Consider the following 19,701-nt stretch of genomic DNA (forward strand, 5'->3'; position numbering starts at 1 on the left):
GAGTTTTGGTAGAAATGCCGACAGATCAAAAGTACCTTCCATCTCCGACCAGATCAGCTGCGAGGGGGCAACTTCAGCATATTTAATGAAGATGCAACTCTCGCTCTCTTTTTCAGGACAATTTTTTCAATCACAAATTTCAAGCAACAATATAATGATCTACTTACAATATCGAAACTTCAACAGTTTAGTGCAGTGTCAAACGTGCGGCTCACGGGCCGGATATTATTGTATAAGAGATCATTTCATGTATGTCAGTTAATAATGGCTTGTTGGTATGTGGGAGCTTAATCTTCAGCCCTGCTGAAAATCCATGCAGGCAGGAGTGGGACTTTATTTTGATGGGCACACCATCAAAAGGAAAGAAGGGGGCAGATGTTCCAAAGACAGCAGGTGTGCAGGCCAGGTGCACAGAGATAAATGCAAGTGTGTCAGGAAAAAGTGAAAAACGAGCAAAAGCATAAAACGAGTAGCATCTGGCTGCATTTCAATGATATTGGAGACTGGAAAGCTGAGTGAAGAAATCATAAAATTAGGACCTGGCTATAGTGATACCTTTTTATTTTCAGCAATCTAAAAAGGTTTTCATTTTGTCCAGGCCTTAAACCTCATGTGTGTTCTCCCTAGTAATAGCAATTGCATAAATATGAGGCTGAATCTAAGCACTTGACGTAACTTAACTCTGACCATGAAACCACAGCCACTGTGCACCACTCACACACTGTTCTTTACTTTCAATCCATCACAGTACAGCAAACTAACCTGTTTATTTATATGGGAACGTCACACACATGTTTTTAATGTTTAATACAAGACTTTTTTTCTACCTGGTGCATTTCCAGTTACAGGGTTTAGTAACGATTAATTAAGTGTAATCAAGATTATGCAATCAAGGAATATATGACGCAGACCCAAGGATGATATATTGTGCTGAAGTATGTGTAAGTAAATGACTCTTCATCATTAAATATAATTACGACATGCTTTGTTCCATTTTAGTTAGTTTAAAACACCAGTCTGAGCTAAAAATTGGAGCCGTCATTTAAGACTCTATTTTGCCAAAGCTAGAGTTCCTTCTCGGGACCCTCTCCATGTTTTACATCGAAGCTAATCACATAATCCAAAGACCAGCCCGGCCCATGCTTTTGTGGCAGCTAAAGCGACTTGCTCTCCTGTGCCAAATTTGCATTTTTTTACACTTATCAACCATCATCATCATGTTCAGTGTTGCGTGGCAAAACCTGGGTGTGGTGATCACACACCTCTGAAGAAAGGATGTGTGAAAATCATCATGGAGAAGGAACTTTGGTTTAAATACGGGAACACAGCTTTGTATGAATATAAATTAGGCTGATTCATTCTTAAGAGGTCACACTGACAGGCTTTGACTGTGGACTTGAACAGGAGTTAGCATTTCATCTGACACACTGGGACACATGTGGGCAAGCTGAGACTAAGCTGGCATAACGAGTCAATGAAGGAACAGTTGAGATAGAAATGACAACTATGTTTTGTTTGAATTAGTCACTAAAGTTATAAAATAGCCTCACCTAACTTTAACTGCAACCTTATGCAAGATGTGCATGAAATGCATAGTTAGGTTTGGTATCTTAAAAAGTAAAAAGAAGAGGGCAACATTTATTTTTATTTTTTTGTCAATATGTAAAATGAGTAGAGTGATAGTGGATCAGAGGAGGCAGGTGGCTGAAGGAGAGAATTTGGACAAACTGCGTGGTGAGGGTGGGCAGGAGCAGAGTTGCAGACAAATGGCCAGAAAAGGGAGAATGATGGAACAGACTGAATTTAGAAAACTGGGCTGTTGGCTAGGAGAACATGGTAGAATACTGGACACAAACAAACACAAATAAGAGATTTTGGATGAAAATGGTAACGGTAGGAGTGCTGAAGATAAAGCAGTAGCAACACCAAGAGCAACGAAAAAAATAATAATAATAAGAGAACAAATTCCTTGTTAAACTCGTGCAAAAATGTCATTAAAAACTTCCAGAAAAGCTTTTAAAAAAAAAATACTGAATACTAAGAATTATAGTTTGATGTACATTTTCCTGGATACAGGCTAACAGAAAATGAAAATGGTTCTCTTTAAGTATTGCAGTGTTTCAATACTTTGACTTTCAATGAATTAAAACCACATACACACAATGTAATGCTATAACACACATACCACTATACCGACCATAGTGGGCCACCTAGACCAAAAATGCCTGTGGCGCAAATCTCTACATGTCAGGTTTTCTCAAATAATTAGATTTTGACACATTAAATTTATTAGATGAAAAAAATAATCTTACACATTTTCATAACTCCATAAAAGTTGTATGTTTCACATGTGCTGTATAATGAGTAACTGTTTTATAGAAACCATTAAAGAATAAAGCTTTCAAGTTTGCCATGTGACATATCATTTCATGTTAATCGCTTTTTGTTACACCGGTACAGCTTTGTTTCTTAATTGCAAATGTCAGTACCTTGCGAAACACCAAGACACACTTCTACTGAATTGTAAAACACAGATCTGGGCATGTTGGATGGTCCTGAGCCAAAATGAATACACCTGAAGTCCTGTCATGAACATACTACTGTATAGACACTAACAAAGCAAATCTTTTACAGACGTAGACCAATGTCGCTGTTGTTCAACTAAAAGTCATTCTCTCTATTGTGAACAGAGTTCTACATATACGTCACTACTAAATATATTTGTTACTTTGTTCTGTCTGTGTGGAAAAATCCCAGTACATCAGCAGTGTCTGGAATAATCACACCAGCCCCTCTGACATCAACAAACCTGTCGCATTCAGTCATCTTTCTTCCTGATTCTGATCCGTTTGAACACCCTCCCCCCCTCCCCCATGATGGTGCTGCCATGTAAAGGAGCAGATGTTGGGTCTGACCATTACCTGCTCCTCGCAAAGTACCATCTTCGTTTGAAGCGTAGTCAAATACAGCAACAGCGACCACGTCCATTTGTGGTGGAAAGGTGGTGAGCAGTTTAAGATCGAACTCCGTAATCGTCTTGAGGCGCTGGTGGAGGTAGAAGATGCTGAGGAGAAGTGGAACGGACCTGGGTTCTAACTGATGAACGGAAGCATGCCCAACAATGAAAACACTGAAATGGCTTACATGGAATTAGATCGCAGAGTGAAGCGGAGCTGTAGACAGGACAAGCGAGACTGGATAGACCAGAAGTGACATGAAGCGCAAGAAGCAGTTAAGAAAAATGACACGAAGACCCTCTATTGCATCGTCTGTGCACTGGTGTGAAGAGTGGGCAGGCAGTACCTGTCAAAGACAAAAATGGCAAGCCGCTGCTGGCCAAATTGGAACGAGACGCCAGTTGAGTGGACACTTCAAAGAGACCTTGAATCAGTACCCCTCGATAATTCATTTGTCTTCAACACGCCCAACCAAGCCAACGACTTAGACGTGAGGACAGGCGCCATAATCACTGAGGAAACAGCAGCTGCTATCAAATTCCTCAAAAATGGCAAAGTGCCAGGTTTGGACATGGTTTCTGCAGAAATGCTTAAGCACGGCAGACAATGCCTCGTCAATGAAATAACGGACCTTTTCAATTCATGCTGGTCATCGATGCGAGTGCCAGACTGCAGCAACTGGCAAGGAATCACACTCCTTTCTGTTCTGGGCAAAGTGTTGAGCTTTGTCCTCCTCCAAAGACTCCATAAGGCGGTGGATCAGAAACTCCGGGAAGAACAAGCTGGATTTCGCAGTGGCTGGTCATGCATAGAACAGATCTTCATCTTGTGCATCATCATCATCGAACAGAGTTTGGAATACCAACAGTGTCTCTCGATTACTTTCGTCGATTTCACAAAGGGATTTGATGGTGTCCATCGAGATTCCCTCTGGAGCATTGCCCCGTCATATGGCATCCCTGAAAAGTTAGTCAAAATATTTCAAACTCTCTACCTTCAATCCAGTTGCTGCGTCCTTACAGAGGATGGCTACACAGATTTCTTCAACACTAAGACTGGTGTGAGGCAAGGGTGTATCCTCTCTCCCTTCCTCTTCCTTCTTGCCATCGACTTTGTTATGTGGAGTGCCATGGACCAAGACGGCTTTGGGATACCTTGCCATCCACCAAAATACCTGAAGGACCTCAACTTCGCCAAACAACATCGCTTTGTTGGGTGACGATCGGAAAAACATGACTAATATGACATCATGCTTGGAGCAAGAGGCAGCCAAAGTGGGCTTACGGATCAGTGGAAACAAGACAAAGGCCATGAGGACAGGTTAGGTGACGATACAGGACCCCATTACGGCAGGACTGCAACTGCTGGAGCTGCTGGGCAGCATCCTGGCAAGTGATGGAGATGCTGAGCATGACGTTGTGTGTCGAATTGTAAAAGCAGGTACGGTCTTTCAGCGGCTCCGGCGGATCTGGTCAACCCTAAAGATCGAACTTACAAAACAGTTCACTATTCTAAATATTGATAGCCTTAAAATTATGACAGCATCATTCAGAAAACTGAGCGTCTGATGCAAGTGTACAGATGCATGACGAGAGCTCTTAGACTGCCCGTCTTTTAAAAAGCCCACAGTATTTAATTGTTATTTATAGTATTTACAGAATCAAAATCTCATTTCAAACGTCACTTCTGTCTTTCTTTGCTCCCTTATCTGACAAGGAACTCCTTTTTTTGCTCCCCTTTGTTAACAGTCCTGCAGGATATTGCTCAACTTTTTCCTTATGCTTGAAACTAAAGGACAAGGCCAGGAATGTTTCTTCAACAGTGTTTTCATTGTTTGTTCATGTCAGCGCCACACCCAGCTCGTTCTGCTCCAGCAGCCCCCAAATGCTTCTCGTCATTAATACCTGTCCACTTTTGTGCAGAAGGATTCAAAAATAACCCCGACTGTGCTTTTCTTTTGATTATTTCCATTCCGAGAGTTTCCCTTTGCTGATCATGCTTGTATTCAAAAAATATCTCTTATCCAAAACTCACAGTTCTTCACTGGAAAACACTCCTCTGAGCTTAGACCAGAAGATCCCGTTTCAGAAATATTCCACCCCAAAAATCCAAACACACAAGCAGTTATTGAACCATTCCTGAAATCGCACATTTTCTGAGGTCATACCTGATTATAAGAGTGCAGTGGTGTTATCTCTGACTGGAGTTGATGATTGAAATAGTTGAGCATGATTGTTGCAAAAGTTTGGTGGCACCATTCTTTTTGCTGTAGTGAGCTGAGGATGAGAAGTGACAGTGTTCAACACTTTAATTTTTAACTGATGAGCTTTTGCACTCAAAATAAATGCAGGAGAAGCGTTAAGTCTCCAAAAATGTGCAAGTGCTTTCAAAAAGAAAGACTTCTGCCCACACAGACCATCCGTCATATTTATTCTGCAGATTTCTGTGCTGCACATCCATGTGCCTCGTCATGTTCAAGAAACCAGTTTCGATAATTCTCAGCTGGTATAGGTGATCCAACATCACTAACCTAACTGTTAATACAAGGCAAGATCCACTCTTTCATGGAGCGGCCAGCGAGTACTGAGCATGACAGCTGAACTTTGTCACAGAGCTACATTATTAGCCAACGTGTTCTCACACCATGGTGTCACATAACTGGAGCATTGTTAGTTTGTTGCTAAAGGTAAATTTTACCTTCAACGGCAGGATTTTCTATGAGAGATTCCTAGATAAACTTTAAAGTGTGGCATGTTCTGCAACCTACAACGACACTTGAAGGGTTTTATTAGCTCTCGTCTTATCTCAGGAACACCCAGCTCCTCTTCACATACATCAGCTGGCAACAAAACTCCCAACAGCTAGTTGGGCAAATGCTGGGACGTTATGGATATGAAGTGGAAACATATATCATACAAAAATCCTTTACTTTACAGATAACTTTTTCAACATTTTGGGGCAGCAGGATGATAGGAATGTACTGCAGACAGAAAAAGAAATAGTCTGGCACATTAGCCTCTGCATAAGTGTGATTGTTTATTTAAAAAGTAAGACCAAGCAGCAAAAGGTTGGAACAGCTAAGAGGAACATAATCTCTCATATGTCCACAGTTCAGGTTATGTTAAAGGTCTTGGGACACAATATGCTTTTCTTTTTACTTCTTAGTGTTTCTCTTGCAGATCTGACAACTACAATAATGTAGTGTCATGGGTGGTGCCAACAGTCTTATTGTGCAGAGCAAGAAGAGTATCTGTTGACAAACTGCAATCAAGTAAAACTTGAAGTGAATACAGGTAATTACATTTCATGCTTCTTTATACTTAATTTCCAGTGCAAGAGGTATTTTTCAGCCACTGAGCGATGCACAGATCTGCTACTGGCTCACAAATTAAAGATGCTTGCGTAAAATAAATTGTTGTTCTATCTTGAATCATGCTTTAAAAGTTCATCACCTCATTGAAACGCTGCAGGAAACGTAAGTAACGTGTGTCGGAATGATTATGCATAAACTGACTACTCTTTTTAAGTTACTGAAACTCACTTTGAACTTTAGGATTTATTAACACAACTGAATCCTCTCTCACATCTGTACAGAGAAGCGCTCAGATTAATGTGTGCAAAACTTTTAACAATCATCTACGCAGAAGGTCTCCCGACATGAGGCACCCTGTGTCTGGGAAAAAGTGATAATTACTACAACTAATTAATTTTTATCCATCCAGTAAATGTTTGTAGTCATCCTGATCAGGCCACATTCCATTAATAGAAGCACTTAGTGTCAAAGGTCACATACAGCCCAGAGGGTTACTGTCTTCATGGCTGAGCAACCCATGTCAATTTTGAAAGACATTAAATAAAAACTCTGTACAAAATACTTAAACTCTTAGATGTGATTTCTTATTATCATATCCTAAATTACCCACCCGGTGTGGTTTCTTTCCCACGGTTATAATTTGAATTTTACAGGACACCAGTTCTTGTGAAAGTCTTTTGTCAGCAGTGATGAGATGGTATCTGTTATCTCTGAATTTGACACAATCTTTCAAAGCAGCTTAAAAAGTCCCTCCTGGTGGAACACAGCCAAGTGTTAAAGCTCTTATCTCTACATCTGCTTTCACTACAGCAACACATTCTTATTCAGGGTGGAGATTCTGAGGAATAATAAGTCTTTCACTCTTACTGGCAGTGATTCTTGTGTTCACATGCTGTTTGTAGGTTTCTTTTCCAAGTCATTTTTGAGTTGCAGAGGATGCTTTCTGTGATGATGGACGAGATTGTGTTATAAAACATAAACATTTGATTTGGTGTGCAAAAGCTAAAGTCAGTTGTCTGACTAAACAAAGAGCAGAGCGTCTCAGAATAACCGCACAGGTCAGCCTGGACACGGAGGAGGACTGTGCTGTAATATAGTGGCACTCAAAATAGAAATGATTGTGACCTATATCCGAGATAATATTTCTCCCACACTGTGCCATTGCACTACATCTTAGGGTTGTCCTTTCAGCCTTGATTGTAGCCACTGTTTGTGATCTTCGATGTGTTTTTTCCCCTCACTACATCCACCAGAACTCTGCGATTGCTCCTTTTCCTTTTCGTGTTTTTGACCAGTCAGCATTCAGTCTGCTCACAATTCCTTCCACTGTGTATCCAAAGGGCTTGCAAAAAAGCAACAAAAACACTGAAGTGGGGACATAAATCTTCTGTTTATTGCACGAGTTAAAAGAGGTACAAACTCTGCATTAGAACACCGGACTTAAAATCCTTATTTCATGTCATGTTGTTGATGCATTATGTCAGTGTTTTCTTTTTGCTTGCAGTTTGGGGCGGCAAGACAATAAATAAATGGTTTGATTTAGGAAAACATTATGATTTGTTCTCTTAACAATGTCTGAACAACGCTCAATTTTGGAGATCACAAAGCTGCCAAGTTTGGTTAAAACTGAAAACACCACTACACAATTACATGCACTCGCTAAAAGCGCTGCTGAAGATCATTATCTTTAGAACCTATTGTCAGTCACAAGTTCCACAGGCAGAGTTTCTAATTGTTTTTGTTTGGGCGGGTTGAACAGTCATGCAAGAAAATGCACTGTTAGGCATCAGTGCAGACTGTGAAACAGACAGTGTGATGATGTCTGAAAACACAACTGGGGACCTTTAACATACAGCAATCACTTTTACCAGTTAAATAATGCAAGACTAAAACAATGCATGATGCATTGGGTGAATAATGAGTACTTTTGCATTTCTTTAAGTGCATTTTTGCAAACAGAACTAAAGAAAAATATAGACCGAGTGATTTTCCATTGCTGATTTTTGGTTTCAAAAGCTTCACCTCTGCAGTGTGCAGCATAACACTAGCTTAAGCTTTCAATAAAACAAGTTCATCTAAGCTGCTTATGTGTTCACTGTAACTGACGCCAACCTTACATACCTGGATAACTCAGGAGAGTCTGTGAGGTTATGAATTTTCCTCGGGGCTGTGTGTAGGCGGCAACTGGAAAATTTTTACCAACCATTATAAAGTGAATCCTGGAAGCATACTGCGTGATATAAATATCAACCCAGCCTTGGTTTAGCTGTTTTTCTTTTTCAATTTTTAGACTAAAACCTACAAAACATCAGACGTCTCTGATCTTTTTCTATCAAACGTACTGAGTTTTTCACCAGGAATCTGAACATGTTTGAGTTGGAATAATTCAACACAAGATCAAAAGATTCACAGTTGGTGCTTTTTCAGTTACCTGGAGACCCCGCATTGTTGAAAGTAAATACACTTGCTTGTTCTTTGTTGCTGACATTCACTGTCATGTTTAATAATGATAATAATGCATACTTTATTGATCCCCGTGGGGAAATTCCTCTCTGCATTTAACCCATTCACTCGGTGAAGCAGTGGGCAGCCACCGGGCGCCTGGGGAGCAGTGTGTAGGGATCGCACCTCGCTCAGGGGTACCTCAGGGTAGTCGTTCAGTGGATTCGAACCCCCAATCTTCCGATCATGGGGCTAAAGGCATGTGAGGCAAGTTTTATGCTGAAGAAGAATTGCGTGTTGGTAATGTTGACCTAAAGAACCTGTTCTGCAGATCTGCATTCATGCAAGTAATGCTGTTAACTCACTTTATTTAATCTGCAATGACTGATTTCAGTTTGTTTCTTTGTCCTGATGAATTTTTCTTTAAAACCTTTGATCCTTATAATCTCTGACACTTTGTGAACAGTGGAGCAAATCTGAAGTCCAGATGTAAACTCAGATTTTATATTTCAGAACCCTCCCTTAGTTACGCTTCCTGGCTGCTGGGAGCTTCTCGTGTTTATATGGGTTTATACACCACTCTGCATTTAATAATTAGTTACTGTTAACTTTTCCACAGTGTGTCTTTTGTCCCGTCTCCCTCCCCTTACCTCCATCCACTCGTAGCAGCTGCCTGCACCTCCCTCAGCCTGGTTCTGTCTGACATTTCTTCCTGTTAAAAGGGAGTTTTTCTTTCCCACTTTTCTCTCTATTACTGTAGAGTCTTTACCGCAACATAAAACCCTTGGGGTGACTGTCATTGTGATTGGGCACTAAGTAAATAAAATTGAATTTTATTGAGAAGAGAAAAGCAGCACTACCCAAAACTGTTAAAAGCCATGCTTTCAGCCAGGTGATAGGCCTTCTCCCTCCTTAAGAAAGACTACCTTAAAAGAACTCACTGGGCACCTGGATCAGCTTTTACTGGCTATAACGAGCAGCATTAGGTTGGCTTTCATTTGCTATTGTTGGCGTATTTGAAGCACCCCTGTGTGCTTTCCTTATATTTATACATGCAAACAATATCACAGGCGCTCATTGCTCTTATGATGAGTTGCCCTTATAATCCTATTCTCTTAAATACTTGGAGCAGAATCTGTTTTCACCCCCACATGTTTTACACTTCATGCATCTTTATTATTTTATTTAAAATTAAGGCATTCATTAAAAACAAACAATTTATAGAAATTATAATATCCTCCTGAGAACAAGCCTATTCATGTATGTCCTTTGTAATGGACATTTGTTTTTGGTCTGTATCTTTTGACTTATTTGAGCTATCTTACTAAGTCCTGATGTAATAAATAGAGGACACCCAGGGCTTTCCCCACTGACATCCCCCGTGTGTTTGGGTGGCCTCTAATACCGCCAAAGAGGAAGGAAATCACAAAAAAGTTAAGTGGGAAGATTTGCTCCTTTCCTCGGTTCTCAGGAGGTTAGAATAAAAGGGCCGTAAATGAATCCAGTTCTGACTGAAGACCTTCCTGTAAGTCCAAAGGGACAAAACAGGGGAAAAAAAAGGAAGAGGAAAAAACAGCAGGGATGCAAAGAGAAAGAGGAGAAAAGACGAATAAAGAAGAATGTCATCTATTATTTATCTGTATTCTCAGGAATTCAGGCAATCCCCGGCCTCCTGAGTGCTGCACTTAGGGATTTGGCTTAAAGTTGCTCATGCACACATGGATCGTTCTGATGAAAATCTCACCAGTATGGCGAAAGCACAGCACCAAGATGCTAAATAGATCAGCGTGAATGAGTGAAAGGGTCAGTGAATGCCCAGGGACAGCCAAGAGAGCACAAAGTGCTTAATATGTTACTCATTTTAGTACCAGACATGATTTAATGCTGGACCACTGATGTATCTGCCTATTTACAGTGTGCTGTAGCTATGTCAAGACATTTCTCCAGCATTGTTACTTATTCCTATTAAGTGTAATAAACAACACTAATACTTTTGGCTCTTCTTTCAATGTAACACAAAAAATGAGGAAAATGTGGGAGCATTCTTGTTTTTTTGCTGAGTGAAGAGACTCAAACTGTACAGCAGGGCCCTCTACTGGGCCGCAGAGCCACTGCAGGTAGAGTGGTGCATGTTTGGAATTGTTTGGGTAAGTTTGACTTCAAAAACACAGAAAAAAAACTTCCCTTCTTTCTTCACAGTCACTGGATAAAAGCCAGACTTTAGAAAAGTCCGATATCACCCGATGGTTTGGTGAGAACTGCAGTGAATATCTTCAGTTTTCTAATAAACTGCACTGCTGTTCCTGTATTACTACACATCTGCAAAAATGACCCCATGGTCAAAGTATTTTTGACCTTTACAAATCAAATGAATTATATACACTAAAAATAATGTTATTTAATTTGAATAACTCACATATAACTGTTTAATTTGAACAACTGAGCTATAACTTGACTGTGTGGAGTCACTGAAGTCAGTTTGAAACCCCTGGATTAGACTGAAAGTGTATCTGCTCCCCCTTGTGGACAACTTGCAGAATTCAGGGGCTAATTCAAAGTGCTCGGAAACAACAACAAAACAAACAAACAAAAGAAAACAACAACTACCAAACAATATGGCTCAGTTACAAAACAAACTATAATAAAATAAAAATATATATAAAGGAAACGCTACATAGATATGTTGACATATACTTTAATGGAAATTTGAACAACAGTAAATATTTTAAAAAATAAAATAAAATCCTAATAAAACATTTAACAACTGATTTTGAAAATCCAGAAAATAAAACAGATGTGTAACCTATAAATTTTAAACAATTCAACAACAATTCAAGAACCTAAACATGAACTGGAACAAGGGAACAAGAAACACAATAACTTAATAACAGGGAAAACATACATACATATTTTTTTTATGATTCATTCCCCTCATCAACTTGCTGAGCAGCTTCCTGCTCAGTGGCTCTGGGTGCAGGAGGTGGTGGGTGCTGCCGTGACATCAGCTCTTCCTTAAAAGTCTCAGGCAGTGACTGATGGGTAAAGAAGGCTCCCCTGCAAGCCTGACAGAGATACAAGCATATTTATTGCATTACACATCTCTGTCTAAACAATATTAACGAAACATTTCGAAGATCATTGCAGCCATTTTTTTCAGCACATCTTTCATGTAGTGTAGTAGAAACAGTGGCTTACAGCTGGAGGACCAGGCTGTAGTGGGGGAGGGTAAAGGTACCCAACATGTACAGGGGGCAGCCACATTTTGGGCAGGAATTGATGAGATGGAGAGGGATAGCTGCTGGCGTGATAGCCTGGCATGCTAACTGGAAAGTGAACAAGAGGCAGACGTGCCATCTGCCTGAATTCACTGAAAAAAGGTGAATCTGGAAGGAAAGATAAAGCATTATAAGCTACTGTACATTTAAAGACACAACTCTTACTCACTCTCAACACTGAAGACATTTTTAGGTTACTTCTGAGTAAGTCTAAATTTTGAGTTATTAAGTCTATTTATTTTTTTAGGGGTTAACCCAAAACTATGGATCAAGATGAAAATACACTAAAACACACAGAATTTAAAAGATCAGATGAAATGAGAAAAATAAGATATTATTTATTTACCCAGGAAATTCCTAAAAAATAGTGAGAATAGCCCAATAAATACAATAAATATTATAAATAAATAAAATAAATACAAGACAAGACAAAGTAGGTCAGTAATATTTAAAAAAAAATCACACAAAATTAGATGCACAGTGGAAAAGAAAAAAGAGATTCGTTTGCATGGATGTACACCCACATCAATGATTATGCAAATATTAACAAATACAGTTTATGAATGTAGTTTAAACTATTTAATTATATAGTTTATTGTTATATATGATGAAACAATAACACTGAATATTTCATCAAGTGGGTGCACCTCCAGCACAAGTTGTTAAACTTTGTGACAAGAATAATCAGCAAAGACCATAAACAAAATTATCATTAGTATTACTTTTATACTTTAAATAAGTCACAGTAAAATGTCTCACTTTGTATGAATTAGAATATCAGTGCTCCATGAGGTTTAAACCTGCTAACTTCAGCCCCTCTCTGTCCCTCTTAATGTCCTAAAGATATTACATTTGTGAAAAGACAAGTCAAACTATTCTCTCACACTTTTTTCTCTTTTTTTGTGCAGGTATTTAATTCAGAATCATGCATATGTTTTTAATGCATATGTAGATGCATTAAAAACAAATAATAATAATAATTTAAAAAAAAAAACCCAAAACAATCTATCTTTTTTTTCTTTCTTTCTTTATTCAGTAAGTGTTGACATAAAGTTGGAGCGGTCCATTTTAAAAAGGAAATGCTACACAACAACAGTCTAACCCTTTCAGTAATACACTTATCTGCATGACACATTCATTTAGCATTTTCAGAATTCACTAATGTTAGGACCTATTGTCCAGAAGTTCAGCAGAGGCTCTCATCGTTTTAGCATTGTTTTTGCCAGACTGAAGGGTTTTATTACAAAATAGCTTTTACATGATTTGAAAATGTGATTTGATCTGATTAATTGCCTCAAACTTAATTCATTTAAGTCTAATACTTCAGTCTGGCAGCCTGTCATCCTTCATCCATGAACTGAAAAGTTGACAAAAACAAAACTATATTGGGGGTTTTTTTGTTTTTGTTTTTTCCAAAACAATCTATCAACTGAAATCCTATGAAGGACATAAGAATGTCAGATTATTATTTCAAAATTTCAACTTACTAATTCAAATTTCTGTGAAAATAACTACAAATTGAGATAATAACCTTAAAAATTTGAGCTATTAAGCAATTAAGAAATTTTAATAGCGATATAGTAACCGGACAGTTGGCTTAATTCTGCCAGTCAAAAGTTCGTATTTATTGGCGGAAACAAGCTCCCATACATGCTAATACAGGAGAGAGAGAAAGATGTCAGTTGAGTTTTAAATTTTTTGCTAATTTTGCTAATTCGTTTAATTCGCTAATTCGTTGCTTATATTAACGACTTTCCCACTTCACGTTAATCCAGTCCGTTGAGCTCAACGTTTCATATTTCATAATTAACAGTATTAGCTTAGTGAGAGGTGTAAATTTACCACCAGCCGACGGCAGCACATCCCTGCTGTCGCGACAGCCGGACTCGGGCTGTCCTCCCGCCTCAGGCCTACTCCAAGGGTAGGCGGGTGGCGGGCACATCGGTTCAGATGTGGATGGAGCACCCCCATCTGGGTTCGAGGTCCCAAAAGCCTTGTCCCCCTGCGCGTTAACCCTTCTGGCTCCAGGCCGGGTCTCTTTCACGGCTCTTTTCATTTCCCTCTGTAGGGCGGCGATCTTCGTCCTCTCCGTTATCAGGTAGCATTTCCAGCACTGGCACTTCAAGAAAGGGCAGATTTTTGTGTGGCCCTTCTTCGGGACGATAATCCCGTGGTGTCGGCACCGGGCGCATTTTGGCTTCCCTGCGTAGTCGTTTGTCCCTGCTGAGTCTTTAGGTAAAGACATGGACATTTCATTAACCGTGGTGTCCGCACTAAATCAACCAAATGGGCCCACTCGTGTGACCCAACGTGAACTATGTTTAAAAAAAAAAGAGCGAGAGAGAGATACAGAGGAAAAAGTATCAATTTCAAGTCTGGGAAATCTGTCACTCTCATTGTCCCACGGGCAGTGAGCCAATCAAGTGCTGAGTTTCTCAATTTGCCTGACCAATCAAATTTGGCAAGTTGATTGGTCAGAGCAGGCTGCTAATGTCAGGTCACTCTGGGGCAAAAATGTTTCTCATTACATCTTAGAACGAAATGTACATTTTAGATAATTTTTTATAAGTAAAGATAAACCTACAGCAAAATGTCATTTGTACAGTATGTCATTCGTATAATTTCGTTAGTTTGAGAGTAAGTTTTGCAAAACCTCACCAAAACCTTGGACTTTTTTTTAATCCACCCAGTGCAGGTGTCAGCTGCAAAGTTTTTTTTTCCACTGTGCTGTACAGCTATAACACTTGCTTCAGTAACTGGGTCTCTTCTGCTGATTGCAGTGAAACCCTGCGCAATCTTGTATCAGCCTCCATAACAGCGCTATATAAATAAAACTGACAGCAGGTTTTTCCGACTTTCTTTTAAACAATGCATATGATGAAAGCGACATGAGGTAGTTTTGAGAGGCAAAAGATGTGGTGCTGGTTTGCATAAAGCATTTCAAGAACTTGGTGCTTTGAAATTTTTTAAGGATAATTTGGGGAACGAACCAAAGAAACCAAGAAAAAGTGAATAGGCTACGTGCACTTTTATTTAAGGTTTGTTTTTTTTTTTTGCAGTTTTTTCAAGGAGGAGCAAATGAACAGATCCTTGTTATCTTCTAGATAGAAATATGATATATAGCCTACTTATGCAAATTAAATCCTATTTAAGAAATTACTGATTTATAATTGCATTTGGAGCCTCTGAAGGCAGCACAAATGTTTGAGGAGAAACTATAAGATGTTGAAATCAAATAGTTGAACACCTCTTATCTCTTACTGCCCATCAAAAACAAACAAACAAAAAAACATTTAAGCAAATTTTTACACACAATAAATATTTTCAAACACAGCCTGAGGGTTAACATTTAAGACAGAGACAAAAAAATCTAGATCTTTTTTTTTTGAAGAGATACTGTTTGTATGAATTATTTCATTTTCATGTTAATTTCCTGGCTCAGAATTGGTCTTTTTTTCTTTTACTACATTATAATAAAAATGTCCCATAAATTTGAGTACATGAAAAAAAATCTGTTTTTTAAAAAAAGATTACCATGAACAGACCCAAGGGCGTAGATTTGGTTTTGGCATTGGTGGGGACGGATGATTCAACCACCGAACCCTGCCCTGTTTCTTTTTTTCCCCCCTTTTTTGTCTTTGCTTCTTGATAATAAAAAAAAGGAGAAATATACTTGCCTACATGTGCTATTCTACATGCTTTTAAACCATTTAAAATTACAATTCATAGTTTTATATGTGAAATATATAATGTTAAATTGCTTAAGTATTTTAGACTTTAGTTTACTTCAGCCATATTCCATATAAATCAGGTATCATACAAAAATAAAAATAGAGTCATGACAATAAAAGAATATGACTTTAAGAAATTAACAACATTAGTTCAGTTACAGTACACCAACATCTCTGATACATTAGCACTAAGGGAACACTGAATGACCTGCTGGTTTTTGTCCATAAAACTACTCATCTAAGATTACCACAAAGTAAAAGATCTCTCAGCAAAATTATGCAACATTTTAGGCACACTATTGCCCCTATCAACTCAGTGAGCTGGGATTTTTTATTCTAAACATGAACTACTGTTACAGCAACAGACACGGACTGTTGGTGTCCCACACAAAAACTCAATGTCCGCTATGTGAAGGAGCCAAACACATGCCTGCTCCTCTCGTTAACTGAGATAAACTGCTGGCATATTTGTTTTACATCTATACTGTCCAGCTCTCCTGGTGGACATGGCATACAGCAGCATTGTTTAATCTCATTTGAGTCACTGTTGACCTTAGCCATGTTTTTAGTCTTCTGAGAGCACTGAAGCTTCTTCCAGCCTCAGTATATGCGTTTTATCCTCAGATTAAAATTATTACTATGTGCTTGATGTGCCTCACCTTTGGCCCTGGCTCTTCCCCTCTGACTGCACTAGGACATATTGCCACATGATAAAATAACACATTGATTCGTGCCATATAAAAAGTGAGACGTGTCAATTCAGATTCTTTGTCAAATAAACACTAATGAATCAATTTACACCAGCAGCCTAACAATTGTTAATAATTATTTAGTATTAATTAGTATTTAATAAATACTAGTTAATCTACAGCACCAAATCATCAGTCAGTCACCTGTGACCTTGCCTCTTCACCTCTGTCCGAGCTACAACATGGCAGAGCTGCCTGTCACCTGATGAATAACAGTGAGACATTCCAAATACATGCAGCCACACATGTGCTTCAAATACAGTCATGAACCACCAAGTCATCATCCAACTTCACCTGTGATCTTGTATCACCATTGCTCTCTGAGCTTTGTGTTGGTTCTTCTGTCACCTGACAAATAGGACATACATGACAATAAGAATAAAATGTGGAGCTGCTTCAGTGTTTCTGTCAATTTGTGCAGATCTTGACTCATCAGTAATGTTTGTAGGGTGAGTGCATTTTAAAAACAATTTGTGCAAACTGCACTAAAAGGTGGAATATTTGCAAAATCATAACTACCTCATGATATTTTGTCTCAAAAATTAACCCTATGAATATGTCAGTACCACTAGGATGAAATTATTGTGTCACCAACATTTTAACGTTAGACATATAATTTTAACAGCCTCTGTAAACTAATACCCTGACTTGCTCGAGGCTGCCGTTTTCTCTGACAGTTTCAATCAAAATTAGAAATGCTACTGTGGGAGACTGAGATAACTGATAGTGCTGCATGTTGTGCAGTTAGTTTCCAAAACACGTTATTCATGGTTGCATACAGTTTTAGACTGATGTGGGCCAAAGCCTAGCATAGCCTGTAACGTTATTGTGACGGACACATTTTATGAGTGAACTTGACTTTAAGCGACTTACAGGTTTCTTTGAAAAATACTTTCTTATATCCAGGATCTTCCGTTTTCCTGCCGTCCTCCTCACAGCGCAGGTTTGCCGCTGCTAAAACTAAACAGAGCTCCCTGAAAGGCACAGCCAATCACATTGGCCAGATTTGTCACATGACGTAGGACTCCAGTAGAGAACGTAATTTGACTCTTTCTGCACCGCTGGATGGATGAGACGTTGACAGATCGTTTTTTCTTTCTATCGGGTTTGTTTTTCTTTATTCGCAGAGATCAAATTATTGGTGGGGACAATTCAATAATCGCTGGATATTGGTGGGGACACGTCCCTTCCGTCCATGCCAAATCTACACCCTTGAACAGACCCAAAGTCCTGAAATCCCTCAACCTTACCATGATCTGGCAAATCTACCCCCAGCTCAAGAAATGGGAACGCGACAGATCTATATTTTTTTTTTTTAGATCTGAATAGCTCTTTTCCTGCTACTTATTAACAACTGCCTCATTTATTTTTGTTGTAACTAAAGTTTTTTGTTTTATTTACATCACAGAAAAATTAAGCTGTAGCCGAAGGACATCAAACGTGCCTCTGACAAAACAATCCACACATGAGGAAAATTAAATCAAACATACCTTTAACCTTAGATTTAAATCACGGCAGAAGAAGAAAAATTAAATATAGTAAACCTCTCATGTTAGCCCAGCTCCAGATGAGCTCTTATCATCATCAAGTAACTTGACACTGAAACGTTATCACACTACTGGATAATAATGCAATTTTTGTACAAAAGTGTAATTTTGGTATGTTTAATTTTTTCCGGACAATTCCAAAGATTAACCCTCCCTCCCTCTGTAACTGATACACATTTCAATCCAGTTGCAGACTGAGCATATGAATAAAATGTAAATGAATTTGGTTTAAATTATGTATTTCTTTTCTCATAACTTTTTTTAAATTTTATTTCAATCTATAGCTAAGGGGATGAAGTTTTGGCCATCGATGCATTACATCCATGCTGTGGCTGTAGCTCAGGTCGCAGAGCAGGTCAGCCACAAATCAGAAGGTCGTGGTTCAATCCCAGGCTGCCTCCTGGCTGCTTATGCCAAATATCCTTGGGCAAGATACTAAAAAGCTTCTTGGATGAGAGGTGAAACGTCTTCAAGCAACTTAAAGAAGTCCAGATGCTTTTCTTTGCAAGCTCCTTTGACTACGATGACCTGGATGACTGAGAACCAGCAGTGGTCAGAGGGCCCGGTGGCGCCAGTGTCCGGCAGCCTGTCAGTGCACTTTGTAGCTGTGGCTACTTTCTCCACTGTCATATAAAGACTACGAATAAAAATAAAGTTTAATTATAGGATTAAACCCCCAGTAAACTAGTCTATATTGATGTACTTAAAAAAAAAAAATAGACCATGCACCGACATTTTTAATCAGTGAATGTGTTGCTCATAGTTGACTGAAAACTGCTAAATATTCTTCATTGCAATGAATACACTTGAGAAAACATTTCATTTTCCTGTTTATTTACACAGGGTGGGTGTTACATTAAAATTCCTCATCACCATTTTTATTATAAATACACCATTTTAAACAAGGCTTGACGACCCTCAGTAAAATACATCCTTCAAACCTTTCAAAATATAACAAAACAAAACGCTTTAATGGATACAGATGGATTTCATTTTTGCACCTTTTAAATGTTAGTTATTCATGCACGTTTAGAGTATGAAAATAAAATGATACAGATCCATTGTGTTTACAAAGGAGATTTAACTGAAAACAGCTATACGTAGTGTAAAATACAAATACTGGGTCTGGTGCAAAGCTTAAAGGTCTTTCTCAAAGAAATGCTAACTCATGGCTTATAGCAACTGCGCTCTGTATAATCGTCAGTATACTGTACAGACATTATTTGCCTTTGAAGGGGGAAAAATACTTGAAGTATTTGTGACATACTGGAACAGACTGTAAAAAGGCTTACCTGATAACACACTATTTATTAAATTATGGATAGCACTGCTTTTTCAGTCAGTTTACAGCATGAAACGTCTCCTAATACTCATCAACCCAGTAAAGTGTTAAACAGTATTTTGCAGGCACTTACAAAGCATGGTTTAGGCCTTTATTTAAATGAGTTCAAGGTTGGATGCAAGTTTCAAAATGGTCCACTGTTAAAACAAACTGATAAAATATTATATGCGCAAATGTGTTTCAGTGCTGTTGCATAAAATTCTTGATTACAGTGAAGGTGACAGTCCAAATTACACCATGGGTCTCTGGAAGACATCTGAGCAAGGTGAACTGTGAATCAGAAGAATTCAACACAAACATTAGACTTCCCTGAATTACACAATCACAAAATGTAAGTAATCAAAT

General features: G+C 38.7%; 2 protein-coding genes across 7 annotated transcripts in view; both read right to left on the bottom strand.

Moving 5' to 3' along the window:
• Nucleotides 1-11,393: 11,393 nt before the first annotated feature.
• LOC309698573 (uncharacterized protein) lies at nt 11,394-17,421 on the bottom strand. 2 transcript variants are annotated; one of them, XR_014274132.1, is made up of 4 exons: nt 17,341-17,421; nt 16,762-16,815; nt 11,908-12,095; nt 11,394-11,774 (listed from the first exon to the last, which is right to left on the bottom strand). XR_014274132.1 is itself a non-coding variant. In XM_082521099.1 (3 exons), the coding sequence occupies exons 1-3, from the start codon at nt 14,236-14,238 to the stop codon at nt 11,628-11,630; spliced, it is 744 nt and encodes a 247-aa protein (XP_082377225.1). In that variant the 5' UTR covers nt 14,239-14,692; the 3' UTR covers nt 11,394-11,627. The 2 variants fall into 2 exon arrangements, 1 of the variants encoding a protein (XP_082377225.1); XM_082521099.1 differs by lacking the exons at nt 16,762-16,815; nt 17,341-17,421 and adding an exon at nt 13,830-14,692.
• A 1,410-nt stretch (nt 17,422-18,831) lies between these two features.
• Nucleotides 18,832-19,701, bottom strand: part of pleca (plectin a) — a 48,584-nt gene continuing 47,714 nt past the window's right edge. For all 5 annotated transcript variants that reach the window (XM_082521094.1, XM_082521092.1, XM_082521090.1 and 2 more), the window contains one exon: nt 18,832-19,626. The gene's annotated coding sequence lies outside the window, so the exon portion shown is untranslated. The remainder of the gene's footprint in view (nt 19,627-19,701) is intronic.

This window comes from Aulonocara stuartgranti, assembly GCF_965226115.1.
Source record: "Aulonocara stuartgranti genome assembly, chromosome: 22".
Classification (NCBI taxonomy): Eukaryota; Metazoa; Chordata; class Actinopteri; order Cichliformes; family Cichlidae; genus Aulonocara; species Aulonocara stuartgranti.